The sequence below is a fragment of the Euleptes europaea genome, chromosome 13, assembly GCF_029931775.1.
Source record: "Euleptes europaea isolate rEulEur1 chromosome 13, rEulEur1.hap1, whole genome shotgun sequence".
NCBI lineage: Eukaryota > Metazoa > Chordata > Lepidosauria > Squamata > Sphaerodactylidae > Euleptes > Euleptes europaea.
Window position 1 is genome coordinate 30,046,113 of NC_079324.1, and position 23,150 is coordinate 30,069,262.

Consider the following 23,150-nt stretch of genomic DNA (forward strand, 5'->3'; position numbering starts at 1 on the left):
GGGGGGAAGAGGGACCAATCAGAGAGCGGCGAAAGAATAAAGGGAAGTGGGGGGAGGGGCGGAGGGAAAGGAAGCCATTGTTGACAGCCGAGCTGTGCGTGTGGGGAGGTGGTGGATGGGAGGCGCTGAAGGGGGTGTGGGGGGCGGCTGCCCAGGGGAGCTGCTCTCCAGGCAGTGAGGGAATTGGTGGGAGGGCGAAGGAAGCGAGGAGACTGTAGCTACAGGCCCTGTTTGTTCTCTGTCAGGTGTGGGCCCCGGGGACATGGAGGGCCCTGAGGGTGTGGGGGGACCTGAGGCGGTAGCAGAGGCCGCCGCCGCCGCCGGTTGTGACTCCTGGATCCAGAGGGCCTTCGAGCAAGTGCTCGCCTCTTCCTCCTTGAGGCTTTCCCTCCCCACTGGCCGGCCAGTGGCGGTGTTGGCCCTGGAAAGATACATGGCGGACGCCCCATCGCCCGGCACGCCGTCTAAGCCAACTGTTGGTGGCGGTCACGTCCACGTCGCCCCCTCGTCCTCCTACTGTTACGATGTGACTGTCTGGGACGGCGTGTACCAGGAGAAGTGCCTCCTGGCCCCTGAGCTGAACCCCCTGGTGCACAAGAATGCCCTGCGCTGTGGCCTGTGGGTGGAAATCATGCAGTGTTCGTACATGTATAATGAGAGGAAACTGGGTGCTGGTTTTCTGTGTGTCGAGAAGCTCCGAATCGTGGGAGCGCCAGGCGTGGACATCTCCCCAGAGCAAAAAGAATATAAAGCAAAACCCAGAGTGCCACTGAAGGGTGCCAAGAAACATTATCTTCCTTTGTGGAACAATGAAGATCCATATGGGGGTGTGTGGGTAGAAAAGAAGCTTTCACAGGATGTTTGTGTTGATGGTAAGTTGTGTACCTACAAGGCAGCAGTGTAGGACCAAATAGTAAAGGTAGATTGTTGACGGGGTGTGTGGATGTAGAAGGGTAAGGTATTTGGAATACACTATTAATGTTCCTGGCTTCCACAAATATTTGGTCAAAATACTTATATCCTGCCATTCCTCTTGGTTATGGGTTATAATTAAAACTTTGCAAATTAAAACCAGATAATAAAACCCAAGTACCCTCTCATAGCCCACTATAAGCTCTGGCAAACAGACAAATCTTAGTGTCTTCTGATGATCTCCAACAAGGGGGCTCCCCTGTCCTTTCCAGAAAGCCTGGTCCACAGAGTGGGGGGCATGGTAGAAAAGGCCCAGGCCGTGGGCAGTGCTAGGTGGGCGCCTGAGTGTGGCAACAACCAGCAGGTGGTATGACTAGTGCACAGGTGTGTATGGGAGAAGACAAATATGTGAGCTGCAGGCCATGAATGGCTTTAAAGGGTGCATTATCCAAGGTGGCATCAAAGCAACCTTGTTAACCCTAGGAAAGCTAGCTAGGTTTGGCCAGTTTTTGAGATGAGTTGTTCTTATTCCTAACAGTATGTGCATTGTAGCAGTAGTTAATGGGCATCCTGAAGGTAGCTCTGCAAGATTTACTTATTTGCAGAATTCTATCTTGCTTTTCTTAAGAAAATTTGAAAATAACACTGTTATCCTGAGTTAGGCCATTGCTGAACCTAGCCCAGTGTTACCCTGCTGATCTCAAATTTCAGGAAAGTTCGAGTGGTCATAAACTTATTTACTCTGCTTCTTTCCTTAGATTCCAAACTTACTTCGCTCTCTCATCTGGAGATGAGCTGGAGGACCAAAATGAGTTTCCCACCCTTGCTTGTTAGAGTCCTGCATAAAGCCAGATTGCGGTACTATGGGAAACCTGACACAAAACTAGATGTGCCATACCAGGTAGGAAATCTATGGTTCTAATACAGAGTTCTGATATTTAAAGTGTTCTGATAAATGTTTAGTGCAACATGGTGTGAATTATACTATGTTTATAAAAGTGTGTGGAATGGTTTGTTTAATAAATAACTATAACCATATAGTACAATTATAAATAGTTACACAAGTTCAGCTGTTTGTGCAATAGTGCTCTGCATGTGTGTGTGACCAAGACAGAAATGTTTGCATAATGTGATTTAGGTTTCTTTAAACAAAGCTAAATGTTTTGCCAAAAGTATTCTGTAACAATCTATTTCAAGCCAGTAGAAAAACTCACTGATGCTGGCAGCCAGAAGGTCGGTTCTTTTTGTTATTGTTAGAACCGTTATGTTAACAGAGGTAGACAACTTTGCTGAGGAACATATGGCCTATTCAAACACATGTCTGACTAAATGACTGTCCTCTTGTTACCTGTGAAATTCTTTTTTGTATCTGGAGTAAAATTATGTTCAAAGATAGGTGTCATCTTAGAATCTACTTTGTGGTCATGGTAATGACGAAAGCTTTCTTCTCTACTACCACTGAATCTGCACAATGCTGTCCAGTGGAGCTGTACTGTGTGGTTAGGTCTTACAACTGGGCCCAAAAGTTGAAGGAAGCTTTGCCAGTGCCTTGTGAAGGTATTAAATATTTTCTTAGCTTAAGGAGTGGTCCCCTTAGTGTTTCAAGAGAAAGTAGTGAGACCATGTCTGAAGACACCTACTTTTGGCCTCCTGATTTGAACATCTTCTATATGTTCCCCAGTATTGTTCCTGGCTGATGTACTGGAGCAAAAGAGGGCAAATTAAATCAAAGGTTTCTTGGATAATGTTGATTAATGGATCAATTTCAGACTGGCCTTTGACCTTTTTTGAACGACTGAGATTGCCTTGGCCACCCTAGTAGATAGCCAGTACTGGGATATAGACAAAAGTAGTGCATACTGAGGCTATCATATTTTGGTCACATTATGAGAAGACAAGAGTCGCTGGAAAAGACCATCATGCTAGGAAAAGTTGAGGGCAGCAGGAAAAGAGAAAGACCCAACAAAAGATGGATGGACTCAATAAAGGAAGCCCCGGCTCTCAATTTGCAAGATCTGAGCAAGGCTGTCAAAGAGAGGACATTTTGGAGGACTTTGATTCATAGGGTCACCATGAGTCGGAAGCGACTTGACAGCACTTAACACACACAGTGCATACTAGTTGTTTCTCTTGGGCCTCTCAGTGCACTGTACCACCATTGACCGTGGTATCCTCCTGAATTGCCTTGTCAAAATAGTGGGAAGGGTGTACATGATTGCAGTGTTCTTTTCTGTTGTGTAAATTGCATAAGGTGGTGCTGTTTCTCCAACTTGTGGCCTTTGGCTTGTGGAGTGCCACAATGTTTCATCTTGTATCCTAGGCTGTCTAATATATACACAGACCACTGAGGGAGGTTATCTGGTGTTTTGGGGTGTGTGTCATTAGTATGCTTGCGACACCTAAGTCTAAATCCTCCTTTCAATTGCTAGTAGCAGTGGAAGTTCTGAATCAGGGTTTGAAGTGGTCTGTCTAAGAACTGTTGTCTTCATTAAGCTTCATTCCTTTCAGCTGTGATTTCAATAGGCAGCATTTCAGAGTTTCATCTTCTGTTGCATTATCCACTACCCCAGTGGCATATGGCAATCCTAAGAAGGACCTTGCAGCTTCACCTTAGGAGAACATGTTACATTAGGAAAGCTGGTTTCTCTTCAGCTCTCCCACCTACCCAGGTCTTCAGATTGACCCTGACTAACTGGTTCAGGCATATGTTACCATTGTTCATCCAAGGCAACTCCAGTTTGGCAAGGAACATAACCTATCAAACTGCAGCACATATGGCAGTTTTTCATCACACCTCAGTTGAGGAAATTGATAGTATTGCCACCTCCATATACCATTAATTTGATACTCTTGTATTGGCCAATTGCAGATGGGTACTACACTAGTCATTCAGACGAAATAGTTCAGCCGTTTCCACCTGACATGGAGTAGCTAGACATCCCATGCTAAGATGCTGTCCCCCTTGGAGTGAGAACGAAACCTTGGACTTACCCTATGAATGTTCCTTCTGCTCTGAGAAAAGGAGGGAATCTTGTCCTGTTTTAATTAAAGGGGGAAACAATTTGGGCTCACTGTATACAGAGAGAGACTAATTTCATTACTTTGTTAGTTTTCATCCTGTCTTCTTGTTTACTATCTTCTTTATTCAGAGTGGAAAAACAAATGCTTACGCTTTCAGTGTTACTAGAGAAGCTAAGCCTGTGTCCCCAATTCTTTCCAGGCTTACTTTGAAGTGGCAGATCATTCTGGTATGATGTCAGTGGTCCTGTGGAATTCCTTATGCCTTGAATGGTATAGCAGTATGAAGATTGGTACAGTGCTGCTACTTCATCAATATGCTGTCAAAACAAGTTATCCTTTCAAAACACAGCCAACTCCTGGGGATTTGCATATGAAGAGATTCTCTTCAATAGGTTGAGTATTCCAGAGATGAATTGTGATTCAGTAATACTGAATAAAGTTAGGAAATACATTTGCTTTCAAATGGAGAAAAAAACTAATGGCTTCATTCAAACCTTCACTGAACATTGGGAGTGGGGGGGAGGTCACATGCAGTGTGCCCGCTGTGGACATCCATGTTTTTCTTTCAAAAAGTTTGTAGCGAACCTACACAACTGTACATGTGTAGAAGTATCTCATTTTTATCAGGAACCCTCTTTTTCCAGGGAAAACCACATTTTCCTCCTTCCTCCATGCATTTAGAACAGTAAAAGAAAGATTCCCCCCCCCCCCACGGGTGCCATATATGACACAGAGATAATGCAAAAAATGCTATTCTTTATTGACTGACCCAAGCCTACTTCTCATTTATGGAAGAAGTAAAACGTCTACAATAGTAACTTTTCCAGTAGCCACTTCATTTGCCTGAAACTAGCAAATATCTTTGTGGTCTAGGCAGTATTCTTTTAAGCGCTTGCTATTATTCTACAATTAGCATAAATGCATTACTTTTTTAAGACCTGTTCTCACCACATGATATGTATACATAATTTGTAGACAAGAAAGTGAAATATTTTGTCAGACTAGGAGTTCTAGGAGGAAAGATAAATGAAAACTGCTGATGATTGTAAGCCAATTTGACAGTAATTGTCTCTGAAGTAGCACCTTCAGATTTGGCAGTTTGAGATTTTGTTCTTACAAACAAATATATTGTCAATTGACTGATGAAACCAAGTTTCTGTTTTCTAATGTGCTAATAGAGTTCACTTAGTAACAGAGAGATAAAAAAAATAGCATAGCAGGGAAAAGGCCAAGTGAAACGAACAATAATAGGTGCAAATTAAACAGTGAGAACTTCTGAGTGAAGAGTTGGGCGTCCTGCAGCATAAATAGAATGCTCATGTAGGAAATAAAATGGCTAATTATCTCATATACTGATGGCATTTTTCTTGATTTATCAGATAGTTCTTATTTTACTACTAACTTTAAAAGTTTTTTATAAGTTCCCAGTGAAAGGAAAGGGTAGGAAAAACATCTTGTACAGTAATACATAGCCATTTGCATGTAAACTGAATGAACATCGCTTTGCTCACTTGTTTTCCTGGGATGCCTATGCAATAATTTGGGAAGTGGGGGTTATGCATAGATGCTTCTACTGAGTTTTCTTTCAGATGTTGAGTAGGGGTCTTTAGAACATATAGGTTGTAATCTTTTTGGTAGGAAAGCCACATTTAATAAGTGACATTTGGACAAAAGCAATGACGTTGTCACTGCAAGATGCCCACTATGGTTTCCTTCAGTTCTGACATGCCAAATTACCCAAGCCTTGTCTTTTATCCATACAAATTCACAAATGTTCATGTAAGGTAGATAGTGGATGTTGCTGGATGGTGGGAAGTTCCTTGAAGAAGTGGAGAGAACTGAAAAATATTTTCAGAGCTGAAGCCCTTTTACATAGAATTCTCTAACATTTTTGTGTCAATGTGACACAAAGCTTGTTCAGTCTTTATAATTCTTTCTGCCAATGAGTTATCTTTTCATATAAAATCTTGCAATCTAGTAGTAATTTGGGTAGTCTTGGGAGACAATAATGGAGGCAATAATCAAAACAGGAGGAAAAGAACCTTATAAACAAGTAAACTTTTCAAGAAGGTGTGTGTTATTCAAAGAATCCAGAGTGGGATACAGCAGCTATAATAGACATTACTGTTTTACCTATAAAGATAGGAGATCTGAAGTTTGCTAACAGCAGATAATCAAAACTAAATGTAATTATTGAAAATGTGTTCTCATAACATTCTTTTCTAGAAATCTCCTTGAATGTTCGAGATCCTCCAACTAAAATTCACATTATTCCAGAAAGTAAGGTTAAAAAAGAGTGGAAGTTGCCTGATGTTAAATACCGTTTCATAACAAGGTTAAGCTTTTTTTTTCGGTTTCCTGTTTGAGAAAAATATTTTCAATATTCAAATATGTTTTAAGCTTCAATGTCACTCTTTATTTATCAATATGTTCCAGGTCAGAACTAGATAACTTACCAAACAATCATTCCTGTGATATTATTGGACTTGTAAAATATGTTGGAAGGACTGAACGTACCAGAAAAAGAGGTTATTCTAAAGATTATTTGAAATATTTATTTGTTCAAAACTATTTGGTTAAAAAAATCTAAATAATAAATTATTTTTACAGAATATGGGGAAGATTTCTGGATCCATCGTTGGGTACATGTTGTTGATGGGACCTCAGAAGAACCTTTCATACTGGAATTGTTTGCTACTTCTCAGCCAGAGATTTTTGAACAAATTCACCCAAGTATTTGCTTTAAAAATATACCTTCCATTCTTATTGTTTTCTGTTTTGTGATAGCTCTTTAAAGGCTTGTTTCAAATTTCAGGTGCCATGGCAATGATTGTGATAATGATGAACATCATTGTGCTACTTTCTAATTTCTCTGCCAGATCAGTACAAATGGTGAATTAGAGTTCATCTGAGTCAGTCTCTTACAGCTTACAAATATGTATAATTGCAGCAAAGTAGACACTTTCCCACCTTTCTACATTATACCAGAACCAGTGTACATAGTTTCCTTTCGCTTAGGAAGAGCTGTGAGAAGTGAAGTAGCCCCTGTGCGTTCACTAACTTGAGCCTTGGTTTAGGTTCATAGCCATAGGTCACAATCCAAAGAGTTAATAAGGGTACCCACTAGGGTTTGGGAATGCTCAACTGAACTTGAACACAAAGTTAGACATAGGCCTGGTTCTCAAAAATAGATGATGAGGTGGTAAATATGTATCTGGATTACACTATTTCAGATTATAGGTGAGAGCCCTTGTGATGAAATGCTGCCTTACAAAAACATTCCTTCACAAAGAGAACTCTTTTATCAAAGCTAGGCTGGAACTCTTCTGTCTGACATTAGCTCCTTGCGTTCAGGGATCTTTTCTGTACCTTGGCCTGTTATGTGATGTTTCTGCCCTTCATCCACAGAGCTAAGTAAGGCTGGTGTATGTTGCTCCAGTTTATCCCCACAACAACTTTATGAGGTAACTTAGGCTGACAGCAAGACGAGTCCAAGGTCACCCAGCAAGCTTCATGGTAGAGCGGGGATTTGACCCGAGGTCTTCCAGTTCCTAGTACAGCATTGTGATAATTAGACCATACTGGCTTTCTTTAACACTTTCATCTGTTTGCAAGGACTAGCCCTAAGTTGCTTGAATGCTCTGGAGAAACCATGGGAAGTAGGAAATTTTTTGTTAACTAAAATTGAAGTAAGCATTTAGGCAACTGCAAACTATGATAGGAAAAATGGCTTTAATTCTTCCTCAAATAGCTTTTGTTTTCACTTGATGCTTTCAAACTTTTAGTCGCATCAGAGCCAATGGAATGGTGCCTAAGGGTTTGTTATTGATTAATATTAATTGTATGATAGTTCCTTACATTTACTTATTTCATACAAAGATGCTAACATAAACATTCTGTCTCCAGTGACATATTTGGTGTGTACTCAGATGAGGGTGGTACGAGATACTGTTGAAAGTGGCTTCACGACTTACCTGACAACATCTAATGAAAGTCAAATGTTTATTACAGGTAAATAACATAACAGAGCACCATTTTATAACGCCTTCATGTAAATAATAACTCCCTTCTCTCCTGTTCTTTGTTGCTCCCCTTTTATTTCCCTGGTAATAGCACTCAAGCCTTTGTTCTCTCCTTCCATAGCCTCCTCTTCAAACATAAAAACTTCTACTTATGGTGGATATGTGTGTTTTCTTTTGTAAGATCTACTGAGGCTAATTTGTTATTTGGACTTTGGTGATCACAATCCAAAGAGCAATAAACATAACATCTGTGGGTTGGGTCTGAACTAAATTGGCAATTTCCCCACTCCCACTCCAGTCAGACCCGCCTGCCCGTTAAGGGGTGCCACGAGGGCACAGGGGCCAAAGACTAGCATAAGAGCCAGCATGGTGTAGTGGATAAGAGCGGTGGTTTGGAGCAGTGGACTCTAATCTGGAGAACTGAGCTTGATTCCCCACTCCTCCACATGAGTGGAAGATGCTAATCTGGTGAACTGGGTTGGTTTCCCCACTCCTGCACATGAAGCCAGCTGGGTGACCTTGGGCTAGTCACAGCTCTCTTAGAGCTCTCTCAGTCCCACCTACCTTATAGGGTGTCTGTTGTGGGGAAGGGAAGGTGATTGTAAGTCAGGTTGATTCTTCCTTAAGTGGTAGAGAAAGTCAACATAAAAACCAACTCTTCTTCTACTGCTCCCGACGAAATGGATGCCTCTCAGAGGGTTTTGGGATCCATCTTGTGTGTTATGCTTGGGCAGGAAGGTTGGCCGTTGAACTTATCCCCTGGCCCTAATGTGTGCCTGGCTGGACAATGGGGCTTGCCAATCTCCATTGTGTCACCCTAAGGTTAGTTAATCAGCACTTCAAGCAGACCACTACTTGCCCTGTCTGCACCCATCCCAGCAATCAATCAGTATTCAGGAAAATAACCCAGGCATTCTCTTGGGTCCTGACGACTCATCAAACGTCTCCTGTCTTTTGTTGGAACCCCAGAAAAGCAATCAATTCTTTGGCTTTCCTGCCAGCTTACCTCATACCACCTAAAGACCCATTTGGGGGATAAATGTTTGCTCTTTGGCCATTCATATTGTGTGTGTGTTGCAATCTTTTAGGTAGGACCTCTTTCTCAGAAATAAAGGATTATGTGTCTTTTTTGTAAAATAAATATCTTCTTGGTACTCATTACAGTACCATAAGGTGGATAAGGTGGCTCTGTTCCTTCCAATGCCTGAGCTGCTGCCCTGTTGATTGCTCAAGACTGTGATTGTTCAGCATGGTGTAGTGGTTAAGAGCGGTGGTTTGGAGCGGTGGAGTCTGATCTGGAGAATTGGGCTTGATTCCCCACTCCTCCACATGAGTGGGGGAGGCTAATCTGGTGAACTGGATTTGTTTCCCCGCTCCTACACATGAAGCCAGCTGCGTGACCTTGGTCTAGTCACAATCTCTCAGCCCCACCTACCTCACAGGATGTCTGTTGTGGGGAAGGGAAGGTAATTGTAAGCTGGTTTGAGTCTCTCAAGTGGTAGAGAAAGTCAGTATATAAAAACCAACTCTTCTTTTTCTTCTTCTAAACATTGGCACTGCCTTGATACTGTTGCCGAGTCATCGGTTGTTCACAACCTAATATATATTTATAATATGATTATCTGGATTGGTTTTCAGTAGGTCAATAAGTGTAACATTGTGTGATGGTCCCTTGATGTTCCCTTACACCCATGGGATTCTCTAATCTGCATGGATATTGGCATTAAGTGTACCTGAATAGATTGGAGAGTGGTACACCCGTGTCAGCTTAGCTCTTATTCTGTAGTCTTAGGGGTTGGCCAGGGTCACAGAGAGGTTACAGGATTGTTAAACCTTTGGAAATTTACTATAACTACAATTTATTAAACTTCCCAGGAGGCTTAGAAATGGTTGCAATTTTCCCTCTCTCTGCTCTGCCTCCTGAAGTCACAGCACCAGCATTCTCAATATTGTATATAAATCCTGTGGCATTCCTCAGGGAACCACCTGATAATGAGAATGTACTTAACATTTTTGAATGCTTCTCAGTATTGTGCTGCAGGGCAGTGGGCCACAGTTGCTTATGAAAGTTATTGTTTTAATCTTTTGATTCTTTTGTTATACTTCCCACAGCCTTTTTGTTTTTCTTAATAGGGTGGCACAAAGGCCAGCCGTATACGAAAGATACCAAAGTGAAAAGCTTTATTCAGTGGATTAACACTCAGAAGGAAGATTATCATATGGAGAAAACAGCAATTGGTGGATATTATCCTTTCCCACCAGTTCCAAATACTTTTTCAAAGTATTGCAAAAATAGTAAAGGTACAGCATTCCATTATACGCTTTCAGTCATGCCTATCGCTTTTTCTGATAACCTGTTAGTAATATAACCCTTTCTATGTAGCTTTGTACAAGCCAGGTCTTTGTACAAGCCATAGCTCATTTTAGGCCATGATCCAGAAAGTGTACTGGGGCTTCCAACCTCCCACCCCCCACTTCAGCATCCCTGTGGTTCACTTAAGTATGAACATATGAAGCTGGCTCATACTGAGTCAGACCATTGATTCATTGACTCATTGTTGTCTACTTTGACTAGAAACAGCTTTCCAGAAAAAGGGCCTTTTGTAACACCTGTGACCTGAGCTAGAAATACCAAGGACTGAACCTTCTGTGTGGCATTTTCAGTCTCCTAAATGTCTTTACTACTGAGCCACTGCCCCTCCCAACTTGAATATTTAGAAAGTCATTTCAAGCTTTCAGAAGGATTGTCAGAAGCATGCATCTGAAGAAAAGCTTCAGATTGTGCCCCTAATTTTGAATCCAGTTTAGCATGGCAGGAGGCAGTGTCATTTAGGTAAGAATGATAGTGCAGGTAAAACAACAGACTATTCATTTGTACCTTAACAGTATAAAAAATGGCATTTTCATGGCAGTATGGAACAGTCTGACAGCTTCAATTGAATGCCAGCAAGAGTAGTACATAGTTGCCTGTGTAACACATTAATTACTGACATTCTTTCACTGCAGTAAGATACTTTCAGGCTATCTAGAAGACTGCTTTTTGTTAGATGTTTTTGTGTTACTTTAAAAGCAGTAACTTAGCATTTAGTACTTTGTCATATGAATCCTATATTCTTACTTTTTGGTGGTATTGTTTCTTTAAAACTAAGTTTCAGGGGATTGCTCTTTGCAGTTGAATCAGTTTTGACAACCATCAGTGAAATGGAGAAGGAGATTGAAAGTCTGCACTACAGGGAGCACAAACGCATTGCTATTCAGGGGATAATTAGTGCTATAAGATATGTCAGCTGTGGCAGAACATCTCAAGATGCTTCAGGAGTGGAAGCAATACAGGTATGGTGCTTGAGAATTAATAGTATAGTACTTACAATACTATGATCATAATTGCAGTTGAGATCTTCTGCATTGGAGTTCAAAGAACCAACTGACATTGTCTCTTGATTAACATTTTTTTCTTATTTTGAGAGCAAGTATCTGAAAGTCATATTTTAGCCTTTTCAAGTTTTAATGACCTGGTACTCTCTTCTAAGGAAATTTTGGCTTCATGTGTTGAGAACTTTCTGCATTAAATATGCAAAAGTGGAAATAAAGTTGGGTTGAGGAACTAGATGTGTTGAATTATATCACCAGTTTTATCAGAGCACAGAATTTTAGACCATGATCTAGATAGAGCAAATTTTCTTCTGGTTGTGATGATGCATCTGAATTTAGATGGGGCTTTCAGAAAATCCTTAGTACAAGAGTTGGTTGACAAGGCAGGATATATGTTTTTAAAATCATAAACCTTAAGAGAACAGCTACTACAGGACATATTAATTTGTTTTGAAATTTAAGTAAGCTATTTTCCACGTTCCATTCTTGCAGATTAACAAGGAGCCATTGTTTCAGAGTTCTGTGTCAAAAAGTAACCGAGTTAAGGAAGGAAGGAAGAAGTTTCAACCATTGAGAGAAACAAGATCTGTGCAAAGGTCACCGCCATCTATGCAGGAGCAGCAATACGTAGTAACCAAAAAATCTCCAGCAAAGAGAAAGAGTGAGACTGTGGAGTAAGCTGGGATAGGTTTTAATTGTTCCCTCTGTGTTCTGTTATCACCTTTTAGGTCACACTGCTGCTTCTGTTTGTTCCTTTCAGAACAAGATTAAGCACAGAAAATATGAGAAGTATGCAGTTTTCAATTGTATTGTGTCATTGTTCTGAATTGTGCTGGCACGAAGCTTTAGCCTACCTTTGTATATTGGCAGTGGAACTCTTGGATTGCTGTTATCAATTAGATAAGAATAGCTGTTTAAGAATGATCTTGAACACATGAAGCTGCCTTATACTGAAAAAGACCATTGGTTCATCAAGGTCAGAATTGTTTACTTAGCCTGGCAGCAGCTTTCCAGACTCCCAGGCAGAGGTCTTTTGTAACACTACGTATATGATCCTTTCAACTGGAGATGCCAGGTATTGAACCTGGGGCTTTTTGCATGCTAAGCAGATGCTCTGCCACTGAGCCATGGCCACTCCCCTTTTATTACCAGAATGCATAAGAATAGGCTTCCCACATCAAGGCTGCAGTGCCAAGGAGGCCTTTTCAGATGGCTAATGATTAAATGAATTATGTGCAACAAATATTATTTAAAGATTTCTCCCTCCAATATAAGGTAAAGGTCCCCTGTGCAAGCACCGGGTTATTCCTGACCCATGGGGTGACGTCACATCCCAACGTTTCCTAGGCAGACTTTGTTTACAGGTTGGTTTGCCAGTGCCTTCCCCAGTCATCTTCCCTTTACCCCCAGCAAGCTGGGTACTCATTTTACCGACCTCAGGAGGATGGAAGGCTGAGTCAACCTCGAGCTGGCTACCTGAAACCAACTTCCTTCGGGATCGAAAGGTCGTGAGCAGAGCTTGGACTGCAGTACTTCAGCTTACCAACCTGTGCCACGGGGCTCTCCCTCCAATAGATGCATACAAAGAGAGAGATCTCTGCTGCAAAATCCAAGAAAACTATCATCCTTGTGGATGAATTTTACCGAACTGCCTTTCAAATATTCTCTAGGTGTATATGAATATGTGCAAAAATCATCCAAGGGATAGACTTCGCATATTCAATGTTAGCTTCTAAGATTATTATGCCTTCATTAGGTCCAGTTCTCAAACCACTTAATATGGAGCACTTCATGGTGCCATGTTACAAATGCTTCCTGTACGTATACTGCCCCCATCTTTCCTCATCAAGGTGATTGTCAAGATTGCACTCTTTTAGCCATGCCAAACTTGGTTTCTGTTCCTCCTGACTCTAGCCAAGGGGGATTTCCTACATCTTCCATGCTGCAGGGAACTACTCTTCCCAAACAGTGGTTCTCCGCCCAGACATCCCTAAACTGAGGCTCATTGCCCTTTTACTATGCCACATCTTATCGTATTCCAGGACCTGTAAGTGGGTTATCACATTGTTCTTCTCAGCTCTACCTTATTCTCACAGCAACAACCTTGTGAAGTAGGTTAGGCTGGTAGATTGTGACTGGCCCAAGGTCACTTGGTGAGCTTCCATGGGTACAGTGGGGATTGAATCCACTTGTCCAAAGTCCTAATTCCACACACTAAACATTATGCCACGTTATAGCGCTATAACAGTTACCACCCACCCACCTCCCAAAGCCCTCAAGTAGTGTGATAGAGAAAATGGAAGCTGCAAGGAAGCAAAATGGCCAGTGTGAGAGGGACCTTTGAAAATGTGTACCTTCCTATCCAGGCAGCCTGATAACATGCTTGCACTGCACTCTTCCCCAAAAGACAGTAGCAAAGGAGCTTTCAGAAAGAATGTTCTGAAAACTGGGAAAGGACTATGGTTATATCACAATAGCATGTAGAAGCTCAAAAAAGTCACTCCAGTTTGGACATCAAAACAGAGCAAAATATCTGTGGAAGCAGCCAAAATCTGCAAGTAGTGTGAACTTTGCTCTTGTCCCAATGTTTGGCTTCCAGGAGTATTGTACAGTACAAGAACTTAAGAAGGTAAAGTATGCATTGTTCACCAAAAAACAGAAAAGAAACTTATTAGCACATAATTATCATAGTTTTAAATAAGGACTCAATTGTTCAACATTTCTTCTGAGCAATATGCAGCAATTGATGTTTAAATTAGAAAATTAATACAGGTTTATTGCATTTAAGGAAAAGAGAATCTCCTGGGTCTAAAAGTCCGTATTTCACAAGATCAGCAGGCAAGAAAACCATGTAAGTGGCAACTTCTTCTTGTAGCTGTTTTACAAGCAGGTGTTTTAAGTGAGAACTATCCAGTTTGAGGAATTCCCCCCCATGTAATATAAAGAAAGGACAGGGAAGAGTTTTAATGCTTTTCTTTCTGCTGTTCAGTTCCAACTCTTTATAAAAGAAAGTTGCTTTCACCATTCCGCCCTAAACATACTCACTTTAAAACCAAGGCCCCGCCACACTTCAAATAGTAATTGTGTTTGCCACATGAGCCAAAAAAGTGTGATGCCAGGATCCTTGTTCACATCCATGAATGTGAAATGTGCCAAATGCAACTTTCTGGGAGGCTGCTATGATTGAAAATGCCCCACAGGCAGGCTGATCTAAGCCACAGGAGGGGGAAAAGACAGGCATTGTTTGAATACCTGCCTTTTTCCTTAGTCTGACTGAAAGCAGTCTTGGGATGGGAGGGCTGTTTTCAGTGAAGGAAATGTCACAGGGAGGGAGCAGAGTTGATTCCTTCTTCCTCAGTTATGTGGCCCAAATCCAGATTGGGTCCCTGCAGGTTCTTTTGACATTTCAATTTCATATTAGTGTCATATCTTGTTTGGCCCTTTGTTTCCCATAGGAAATGCAAAGAGTGGCACCCTGAAGCATATTTCAAAGGTGCAGTTAAGTTCCTGTGTAGGGGTGCTCTTAAAGATTCTGGAGCTCAAGCATAAGTCAAGGACGGGGCCCCAGAATCACCGAGTATAGCAGATAGAGGGGGCTTCAGAGCAGCATCTGGAAGTCATCTTTAGGGTAGTCTCAAGTCAGAATAAAGCCAGAGGTAATGGCAGCAAGGGAAGCAGGGTCCATCCCTTGACGCCATCACTTCTGGTGTTGCAGCAACAACAGCTTCAGGGCACAGGCCAGTAATCAGCTGTAGGGCAGTCAGAGCCCCCCCCCCCCTTACAGCTGATTGCCCCGACTGCTGCCAGAGACTCATGCAGCTCAGCCATAGGGAAGTCAGGGGGGCCTCCCGCACCCTTCAGCTGATTGCCTAGCTGCTGCCTGAATGCCCCCCCCCCGCAATACTGTTCTCACCTCTGCAGTCATGACGCTGGCAGAGAGGGCAGCGGTGGCTGTCAACTGGGGCAGCTCACTGGTCAGGGCCCTCTAGCCAAGACCACCTATGTTCTTGTGTATATGTGCCTGGTAGGTGTGGGCCAGTCCAGCTTCCAGGTGTGTATATAAAGGCACATGTCTATCATGGATACAGTGGTTCAAACTAATTGCACATTTTTAACAAGTTGTGTTAAGGGATGAGAAAGGGGCAGAGATGAGGGCTAGGGAAACGGTTGAGCTTCTGTCCATATAAACTCAGTGAGTCTTGACTGTGCCCTGAATGTGGAAGGATATCCAGAAACTTCTGCTTTGAATTCCACAATATTTTAATGGATTAGCTGATTTGAAAAATCATTCATGTTAATATGGTCTGTCTTTTAACAAGGTTTACCCAGCTGTTCCATGGAGATAGAGCCAAAGCAATTGGTTTTATTACTGGATTTTAGTGCTATTTTAACATATGCAGCTTCAAATATTAAAGTAGCAAAAATAGACCTGTAAGACCACAGTTCATATTGTGAAGCCAGAAGTGTGAATAAAACAGTCTTGCCAGATGGCAGGTTTTGACCTAAATGGTTCAGGTTTCTGTCATTTTTTTCCTGTTGAAAAGCTCCAACCAAGGAGCAACTGTCAGAGGTTGGATTTGCCTCTATTACAAAACCTAGGATAATGTGTTTCCTCCCCCCATTTTTTTTGATTCACGTACTTATAATACCTGTTTAATGTCTCCACAAGAAGGTAAAATTTCCCTTATCTGAAAAAAGGTCACCATTAGTACTGTCAAACTATGCATTTATACGTGTCTCAGCTGCCCAAGCTGAGGACAGCCAGGACCTAGACCAGTGATGGCGAACCTTTTAGAGACCGAGTGCCCAAACTGCAACCGAAAACCCACATATTTATCGCCGAGTGCCAATGCGGCAATTTAACCTGAATACCACCCCCAGAGGGGGCCCAGAGGGAAAGGCTAGGGTTGCCAAGTTCCTCTTCGCCATGAGTGGGAGGTTTTTGGGGTGGTGCCTGAGGAGGGCGGGGTTTGGGAAAGGACTTCAGTGCCATAGAGTCCAATTGCCAAAGTGGCAATTTTTTCCAGGGGAACTGATCTCTATTGGTTGGAGATCACCCGGGGCGGGGCAGAGCCGGAAAGGCCAGCGGCTTGGAGGAACTGCGCGTGCCGGCAGAGAGGGCTATGCGTGCCGGAAGTGGCACTCGTGCCATAGGTTCGCCAACACGGACCTAGACACACTCATGTGGCTGGGACCCAGGCAGATCATTCCGACACAGCCCAGAATGTCAGGAAGCCAGGCAGTGGAGGAGAGGCATAGTCAGAAGGGCAAGGCCGAGTTTGGACTTTGGAAGGCCAGAATGGGAGAGGCTGAGAGGCTTCCCTGAGTGGCTAGGGGAAGGAGCAGGGCAGGGAGAACAGGTAGCGGGGGAAGAGGCAGTAAAGCTGCCCTTTCCTTATATAGTTTCCCAGGTTGAAGGAGCTTGGAGGCAGGCTAGGTGGGGATGGGACCAGGGAATGCTATAAAAGTGAAGGCAAGCAACAGACTGAGCTCAGATGAGTGAGAGTGGGTGGGGGTGGAGAGCCAGTCTGGGGAAGGAAGAGGACCCGGCTGCTGGAACCCATCTCTTTCCCAGTTCTGAGGCCAGTGGGCCAGTTTCCTGTGTGGGCCTGAGCCTGTCTCGGGGTTGGGGACCCTTACAAAGGGTAAATGTTAAAGGTCTAGGTCATCATTTTACAGCTAACAAATCAATGTATATTTTTGTTTGAATTATTGGACTGTTTTACTCCGGGTGATATCTTAATTTATCAAGATAATCTGTAGTTTGAAACATGTTTTGTCACTTTAGACTCTGAAATGATGAGCATGTTTGAGTATTTCTGCTCTGTCTTCATCCGTTGACAGTGCTGATATCACATTTACAACAGGAGCTTTTTAAAGAATTAGCATAGAACACTTTTGTAGTTTCTTACACTGAACTTTGCTGCTTTCAAAGTGTTGTCCACAGTACTTCAAGCAAACTCTCAGAAGAGATGTGTTTATTAAAAGGAATAATTATTTGCATTCACTTTTTCATTTTGACAGATATTCTTCTTAAATTGTAAATGTAGAGAAAGTTAACTAGAACTGTTCTGCTCACCTACAGTGATTAACCTCTGCTAAAAAGCAGTGGCTGCCTTGTCAGTAAAAGAAAAAAAAACACACTATGAGTTTTTAAAAAATTTTGTGATTGTTGACAACGTGGCCAGAGAATTTTGTAACTTTTAATTTTGACAGTATTTTTGTTTTTTGTAGGATGCATACAGACTTGAAAGAAAATTGCCTTTCAAGAAAAAAAAGTCAAGAAGAGACAGAATTAACCCAGCCTTCTAGAAGTATGCATCTTGTTTCTTCATAGCTAGGAGAAAGTCAGACTTTGTAATTAAAATAAGAACTATCAGATCATTACTCTCAGGCCAAAGTGGAAAGCAAAGCTCTGTTTCCCTCTTAAACTTTCACGCTAATATTATATGTTTACATTATAAGATATGTAGATGAAGTTTCTATTTTTGTGTTGCTTAGCACCTTGATGCTTCATATAGTAGCTATAATAATAGTGTATTACCAACTGCCACTAGCCCTTACGATCTTTCAATTGCAGTAACTCCATCCCAAGGTACCACCCATATCCTCCACTGTACAAACAGGTAAATCTTAGTTATCACTAGCCAGGAAACTTGTCAACTAATTACATGTTTACATGGGAAATGATCTTGCATGCATCTTTCAGGCACTGTATTGGCAAATGCCATTTTCCAGTGTGGCATCTTAGAACATGATCATGTGCTGACATAGTTCTGTAGCTAAGAGAATGGACTGAGATCTGGGAGGTTCCTGGCTCAAATCTTGCTCCTACCCTGACCTTGCTGAAGGACCTTAGGCAACCCACTTTCACTTTACCTCTCTCCAATATGGACAGGATAATACTGTTTTATCTTACAGAGCTGTGGTAAGGATTATTGAGGTGATGTATGTAAAGTGCTTTGAAACTAGAAATACTATTTATACGCAAAGTATTGTACTGTAATCCCAGTGTACTAGACAGCTGGCTAGGGTGCAGAGATTATTCTTGGAGCTCCATTCCAGAAACACAAGTACATAACAATCCTAATTTGCTTTCTTAGAGAAAGAATTCCAAACGTTCCAGAGTTAAGGGCTAATAGGGCAGAACAGTTTGCTTTTATAGTAAGGAAATGTTGTTTATAGAGTAAATATTTATAACTTGAGAACTGAGACAATTGCAGATCTCAGATAATTATAAAGAGCACAAAAATTGGGAGCCTAAAAGATCAGTTGGACACAATGGATTGTATTTCTGCTGATTTACAAGATAGTAGATGCTGGATGCCAGTGGCCTTAATGACTGGCTAGTCCCAGGCCCCCAAGATAAGCCCATAGTAACAATATAATGATTGGTTTCAAAAGATATTTCCCCATGATTCTTTATTTACATAAAGAGTCACCTTTAATGTTTTTGATGGAAGGGCCATTGATTTAATTGTAAGAAATGATAAGTGTAGATTTAATTTTAACCATTCTACTTTTTTTAAAAGAGAACTGATAATTTGCTCAAAAATTCTACTTAGACACAAAAAATCTGAATGATTAATCTAAAAAAACTGCTGAAGGGCTAATCATTTTCTTTACTTGGGCATTTTCTGGTATATTAGAAAATATATCTTATGCTTATATCGGTAAATGGAGGTAGGCTAACCATTTAATAACTTCATATTAGCAGGTAACAAAGAAAAGTCTAATGTGCCTGAAACAGTTCAAGCGGAAAGGATATGTCATAATTCCTGGCAAAGTGCTCTCTGGACAGCCGTGAAAGACAATTTAACACAACACTTGCACTACAGCAGAGTCTCCCCAGAAAGCTTTCCTTGTAAATTTGAGTACATGCACAAAGAATTCCTTATGCAACGATATAATCTTCAAGCCGCCCAATGCAAGCCAAAAGAATGGAAAACAAAAGAAGGAATGGATTGCTTTGAAAACACTTGTCCCCTCGAATACTATGAAGTGGCTATTCTTGGTAGGTAGCATCCTCACCACCTCCCTAATGCACAGTTCAGTGCCCTGTTGTGAAGTGTTTTAAGATCTGAGTGTTACAGAAGAATGACTGCTACGTAATGAGAAGAGGTAGCGAATAAGATACTTAGAGGGTGTCTTAAAGCAAGCGTGGAGAATATAGGCTAGGATCCAAAGAACCATCAACTAGTGCCATAAACTGAAGGGTTTTGTTTCTTGTCAGCTGTCATCCATGCTGTACAGTATGACATGTTATTTTTTTGAAGCTGAGAAGAGTTTAAAAAGCAATTTGATGTGGCGTAGTAGTCTGATGTTAAAAGGAAACAAATAGTTCCACTGGAGCACGCAAACCTTGGTCCACACCTAGCATAGCTTTTTTGGATCCCAGCCACAGTGTCTCTCTCATTGTCTGTTGCAGTGTTACTGCTTGACTACATAATTAACATCCTTGGCATTTACAAGTAAATCAGCGATTAATCTCCCCAGCTCTCCAATTTTACTGAGATAATTTTAGATTACAAATTTAGAATCCTAATAAACGCCAGAGCTGGACAGTGAGCAAAAACAAATTGAACAAAGACAAATGCAGAATCGTTATATGTAGAAAGGATGACCTCAGTGTAGAAGGTGAATATTTGGCTAGGCAGCAGCACTTTTCAGGAAGGGCATATAGTGGGTATCAGACCGGTGAATTAATATTAATGCTGACTCCAAAAAAAATCCTATACATTTGCATTAATAAGGTCATGCTTTGCAAGATTCATGGAAATATTACCATTCTAATTGGTAATGGTATTATATCACCTGGATTAGTTTGTTTGTTCTGAGCAGCACATTTCTAGAATGATGGTGCTGGAAGGGACTGAAAGGAAAGTGGTCAGGATGAGGTTTTTTTGTCATCTTCTGGGCATGGAGCAGGGGTCACGGGGTAGAGGGGAGGTAATTGTGAATTTCCTTCATTGTACAGGGGGTTGAACCAGATGACGCTGGAGGCCCTTTCCAACTCTGTTCTATGATTTCTAATTTTAAAAAGGTCCATTAGGCAGATTGCATGAGGAATGGCAGATGGCAGTGTTTGGGTAATAACATAAGCATACTATTGTTTGTGGCATTCCACTGATGGGTCATGATCCTCAACTGGGTCACATCCTGATCTAAGATGGACTGTTACTTTTTTTGATTTTTTAAAAGCAACCATGAGGAAAGGTGGGATGCCGTAGGAGGAGAAAGAAAAAACAATTGATCACGTCCCAATTACACAAGCAAAAGTGTAGATCTTTGTTGTATTCTGCTTCACTCCTTCAGCTTCTTTCATTCCCAGGACAGAATACTGGGCTTGCGGTATTCGTTTGGATTAATGGTCAATATGGATTGGGGGGCTACAATGAGGATGCAATGTAATTCCTCTTATTTCTTCGGTTGGTGGTATTCAGGATCCAACCCCATGTGTTCAAACCACAAAATTATTTATACTATAAATTAACTGTTCAAGCAGCAGTAAATTTTTGGGATGAGGATTCTCTATGAAAGATTGAAGTGTTAACTGTTTAGGGACATGTTTGATAATGGAATAGCCTGTCTTAAGGCTGGGTGTTGAGCCATAGGGATAATCAAGAACATGCAGAATCAGGTTTTGATGTTCCAACTTCCTGAAGTTTTTAAAAAACCAGTTACCAAAGGCTTGTACCAAAGAGAGGTCATCAGAGCTGGATCAGCACCTTCCCTGTGCCCACATCGTAGATTCTTGATTCAGAAGTGCTCTCTAACAAAAGCATTGATTAAGTTAGTGGTAATTAAAGTAACTCTCTGTTGTACAGGCATAAATCATGACATAGCAGTAGATGTTGCCTTCCTGCCTGTGTGTTGCCCTGAAGATTCCCATTTATTCCGAGCAGAAGACGTATTAAATGATGCAGTACTGACCAGCGTGAGTGGTACTCCGTGTCAGCAGGAGGCCATTAACAAAGAAGGGCTTTCTGAGTTATTTTCACTTTCAGGTAGGAACTTCTAGATGATGGTTGTAACTTTGCTTATGAATTACATCATGTGTCCCAAATATATGTACAGTTTTAAATAAATATTCCCCATATATGGGAGCCCTTTTTATTTTAAAAAAAATCAGTTTGCTAAGGCAAGTTAACATTCTACCATGTTGGTCAGTGACCCTCCTTAAAGCAATACCTGGGGGGGAGCGTTTTAAACAGTGACATTTTTTAACGCTTGCCAGTAATGTAAATAGAAAATCAGTTGCTTATGTATACATATCTTCTGTGCAGCTTTTTTTGCCTGGGAGTATGTGGTATTTTTATCTCCTTCATCCCTGAGTTATAGTTTAGGCAGTGAGAGAGAGACTTTGGCTCAAAGTTAAGAGTTAGTTGAGCTTTTGGCAAAGAAGCTCCTATTAGGAGAAGATCCTCAGCTTATGCTCCAAACTGCCAAGTTCTGCACTGTTGCAATTAAAATATGAAGACTTTATTAGAGAATGATCGTTAGAATATTTTACAATTTTATCAATTTTAAGGTGATAATTTTAATCAGGGGTTGTTTTTACTGATATTACACCTTTATTTGTACGGACAGTCTGTGATTCTGCGGTGCAAAACTATTGAGTGGAAATTTTGATGTGTTGGCGTGCAATTGGTCAGTTGACCGAATTAATAAATTTGATTTGATTGTTTCAAGGTCATTCTACTTGAGGGGCTGAGTGGTAATTTGAATGCAGGTGTCCCAAATACTGGTCTGATGCTCTGATCACTGTGTCAGACTGGCTCTCAGTAATTGTGTAACCGTGTACACTGAGCTATTTTGACTGAGAGACTGGAAATTATGCCTTTCAGCTTGTTATGCCAACTTTCCTTATGGGCCAATGAAGGAACAGCTGAACTGTCTAAATATATGAAGTCCAAGGTGTTGGAAGCCTTGTTTATTGCGCCAGTCATTTTGTTGCCTTGAATTTTATGTTCAGGAAATAGAAACATGCAAATCAGTTTGGGGTCATCCAGTAACAAGCTAGATTCCAGAGGGACAGAAAGTGTTGTCTGATGTGTTGGAAAGTACTCTTCTTAAACAGGAATGACTGATTACATAGTTCTGTTTTAGTTTCACATCAAGCTTCTTGAATATATTCTACAGTTAAAAATTCCAAATAAGAGAACACCTTATTTTGGTTTTTTTTTTTTTTTTGCCAAATACAGAAACTAATTTAAGTTCAAAAGGCATAATCTGAGGGGAAATCTGCAGCCCAAGCATGTGGGCTGAGTTTTCTGAGAAAGGCTTATGGTTGCTATAGTAGCAGGAGCAGATTCTCTCACTCTGGTTCACCTGTTCTGGGACGTGGCCCATAGGAAAAGGTGACTAACACTACAGTGCTTTTCCTGAATAAGCAGCAAAGCGCCATTTAAATGTTTAATACTAATACACAGGAACACTCTCTGTGTTTGTTCACTAGATGAAGTTGTAAAAGCAGCTGCTGACCTGGAAAAACAACGTGTCGTCTGTATTCTGGATGTCTGTTCTTTGAGTGAAGATGAAGTTGAAGTCTTCCTTAATAAAGTGTATAAAGTTACAGAAGCTGATATAACAAACCAAACATAAGATAATATGGACAGTGGAATGATAATGTAATTCCAACAGAGTATTTTTCTCCTGCTGTTGAAGGAACATAAACAACAGAAGAGTGTGAATGTCTGTAAGTAACATTAGAAAAGCAGGATCTTAGCCCCTTCGTATTTGAGAGTACTAGATTATGATATATCTCATCCTCAGTCATCCATTATTGGGTGCTACAAGTAACGCTCAGCAACTGGCGAATCT

At 41.3% G+C, this 23,150-nt stretch overlaps 1 protein-coding gene across 1 annotated transcript; it reads left to right on the top strand.

Moving 5' to 3' along the window:
* Window positions 1-262: 262 nt before the first annotated feature.
* On the top strand, window positions 263-22,931 carry RADX (RPA1 related single stranded DNA binding protein, X-linked). Its single transcript, XM_056859582.1, has 15 exons — window positions 263-872; window positions 1,671-1,813; window positions 4,133-4,325; window positions 6,160-6,268; window positions 6,370-6,461; window positions 6,544-6,666; window positions 7,840-7,944; window positions 10,089-10,256; window positions 11,128-11,288; window positions 11,820-12,001; window positions 14,116-14,178; window positions 17,562-17,641; window positions 19,042-19,341; window positions 21,155-21,334; window positions 22,786-22,931. Exons 1-15 carry the CDS (start codon window positions 263-265, stop codon window positions 22,929-22,931), a joined length of 2,655 nt encoding a protein of 884 aa, XP_056715560.1.
* The last annotated feature ends 219 nt before the right edge of the window (window positions 22,932-23,150 follow it).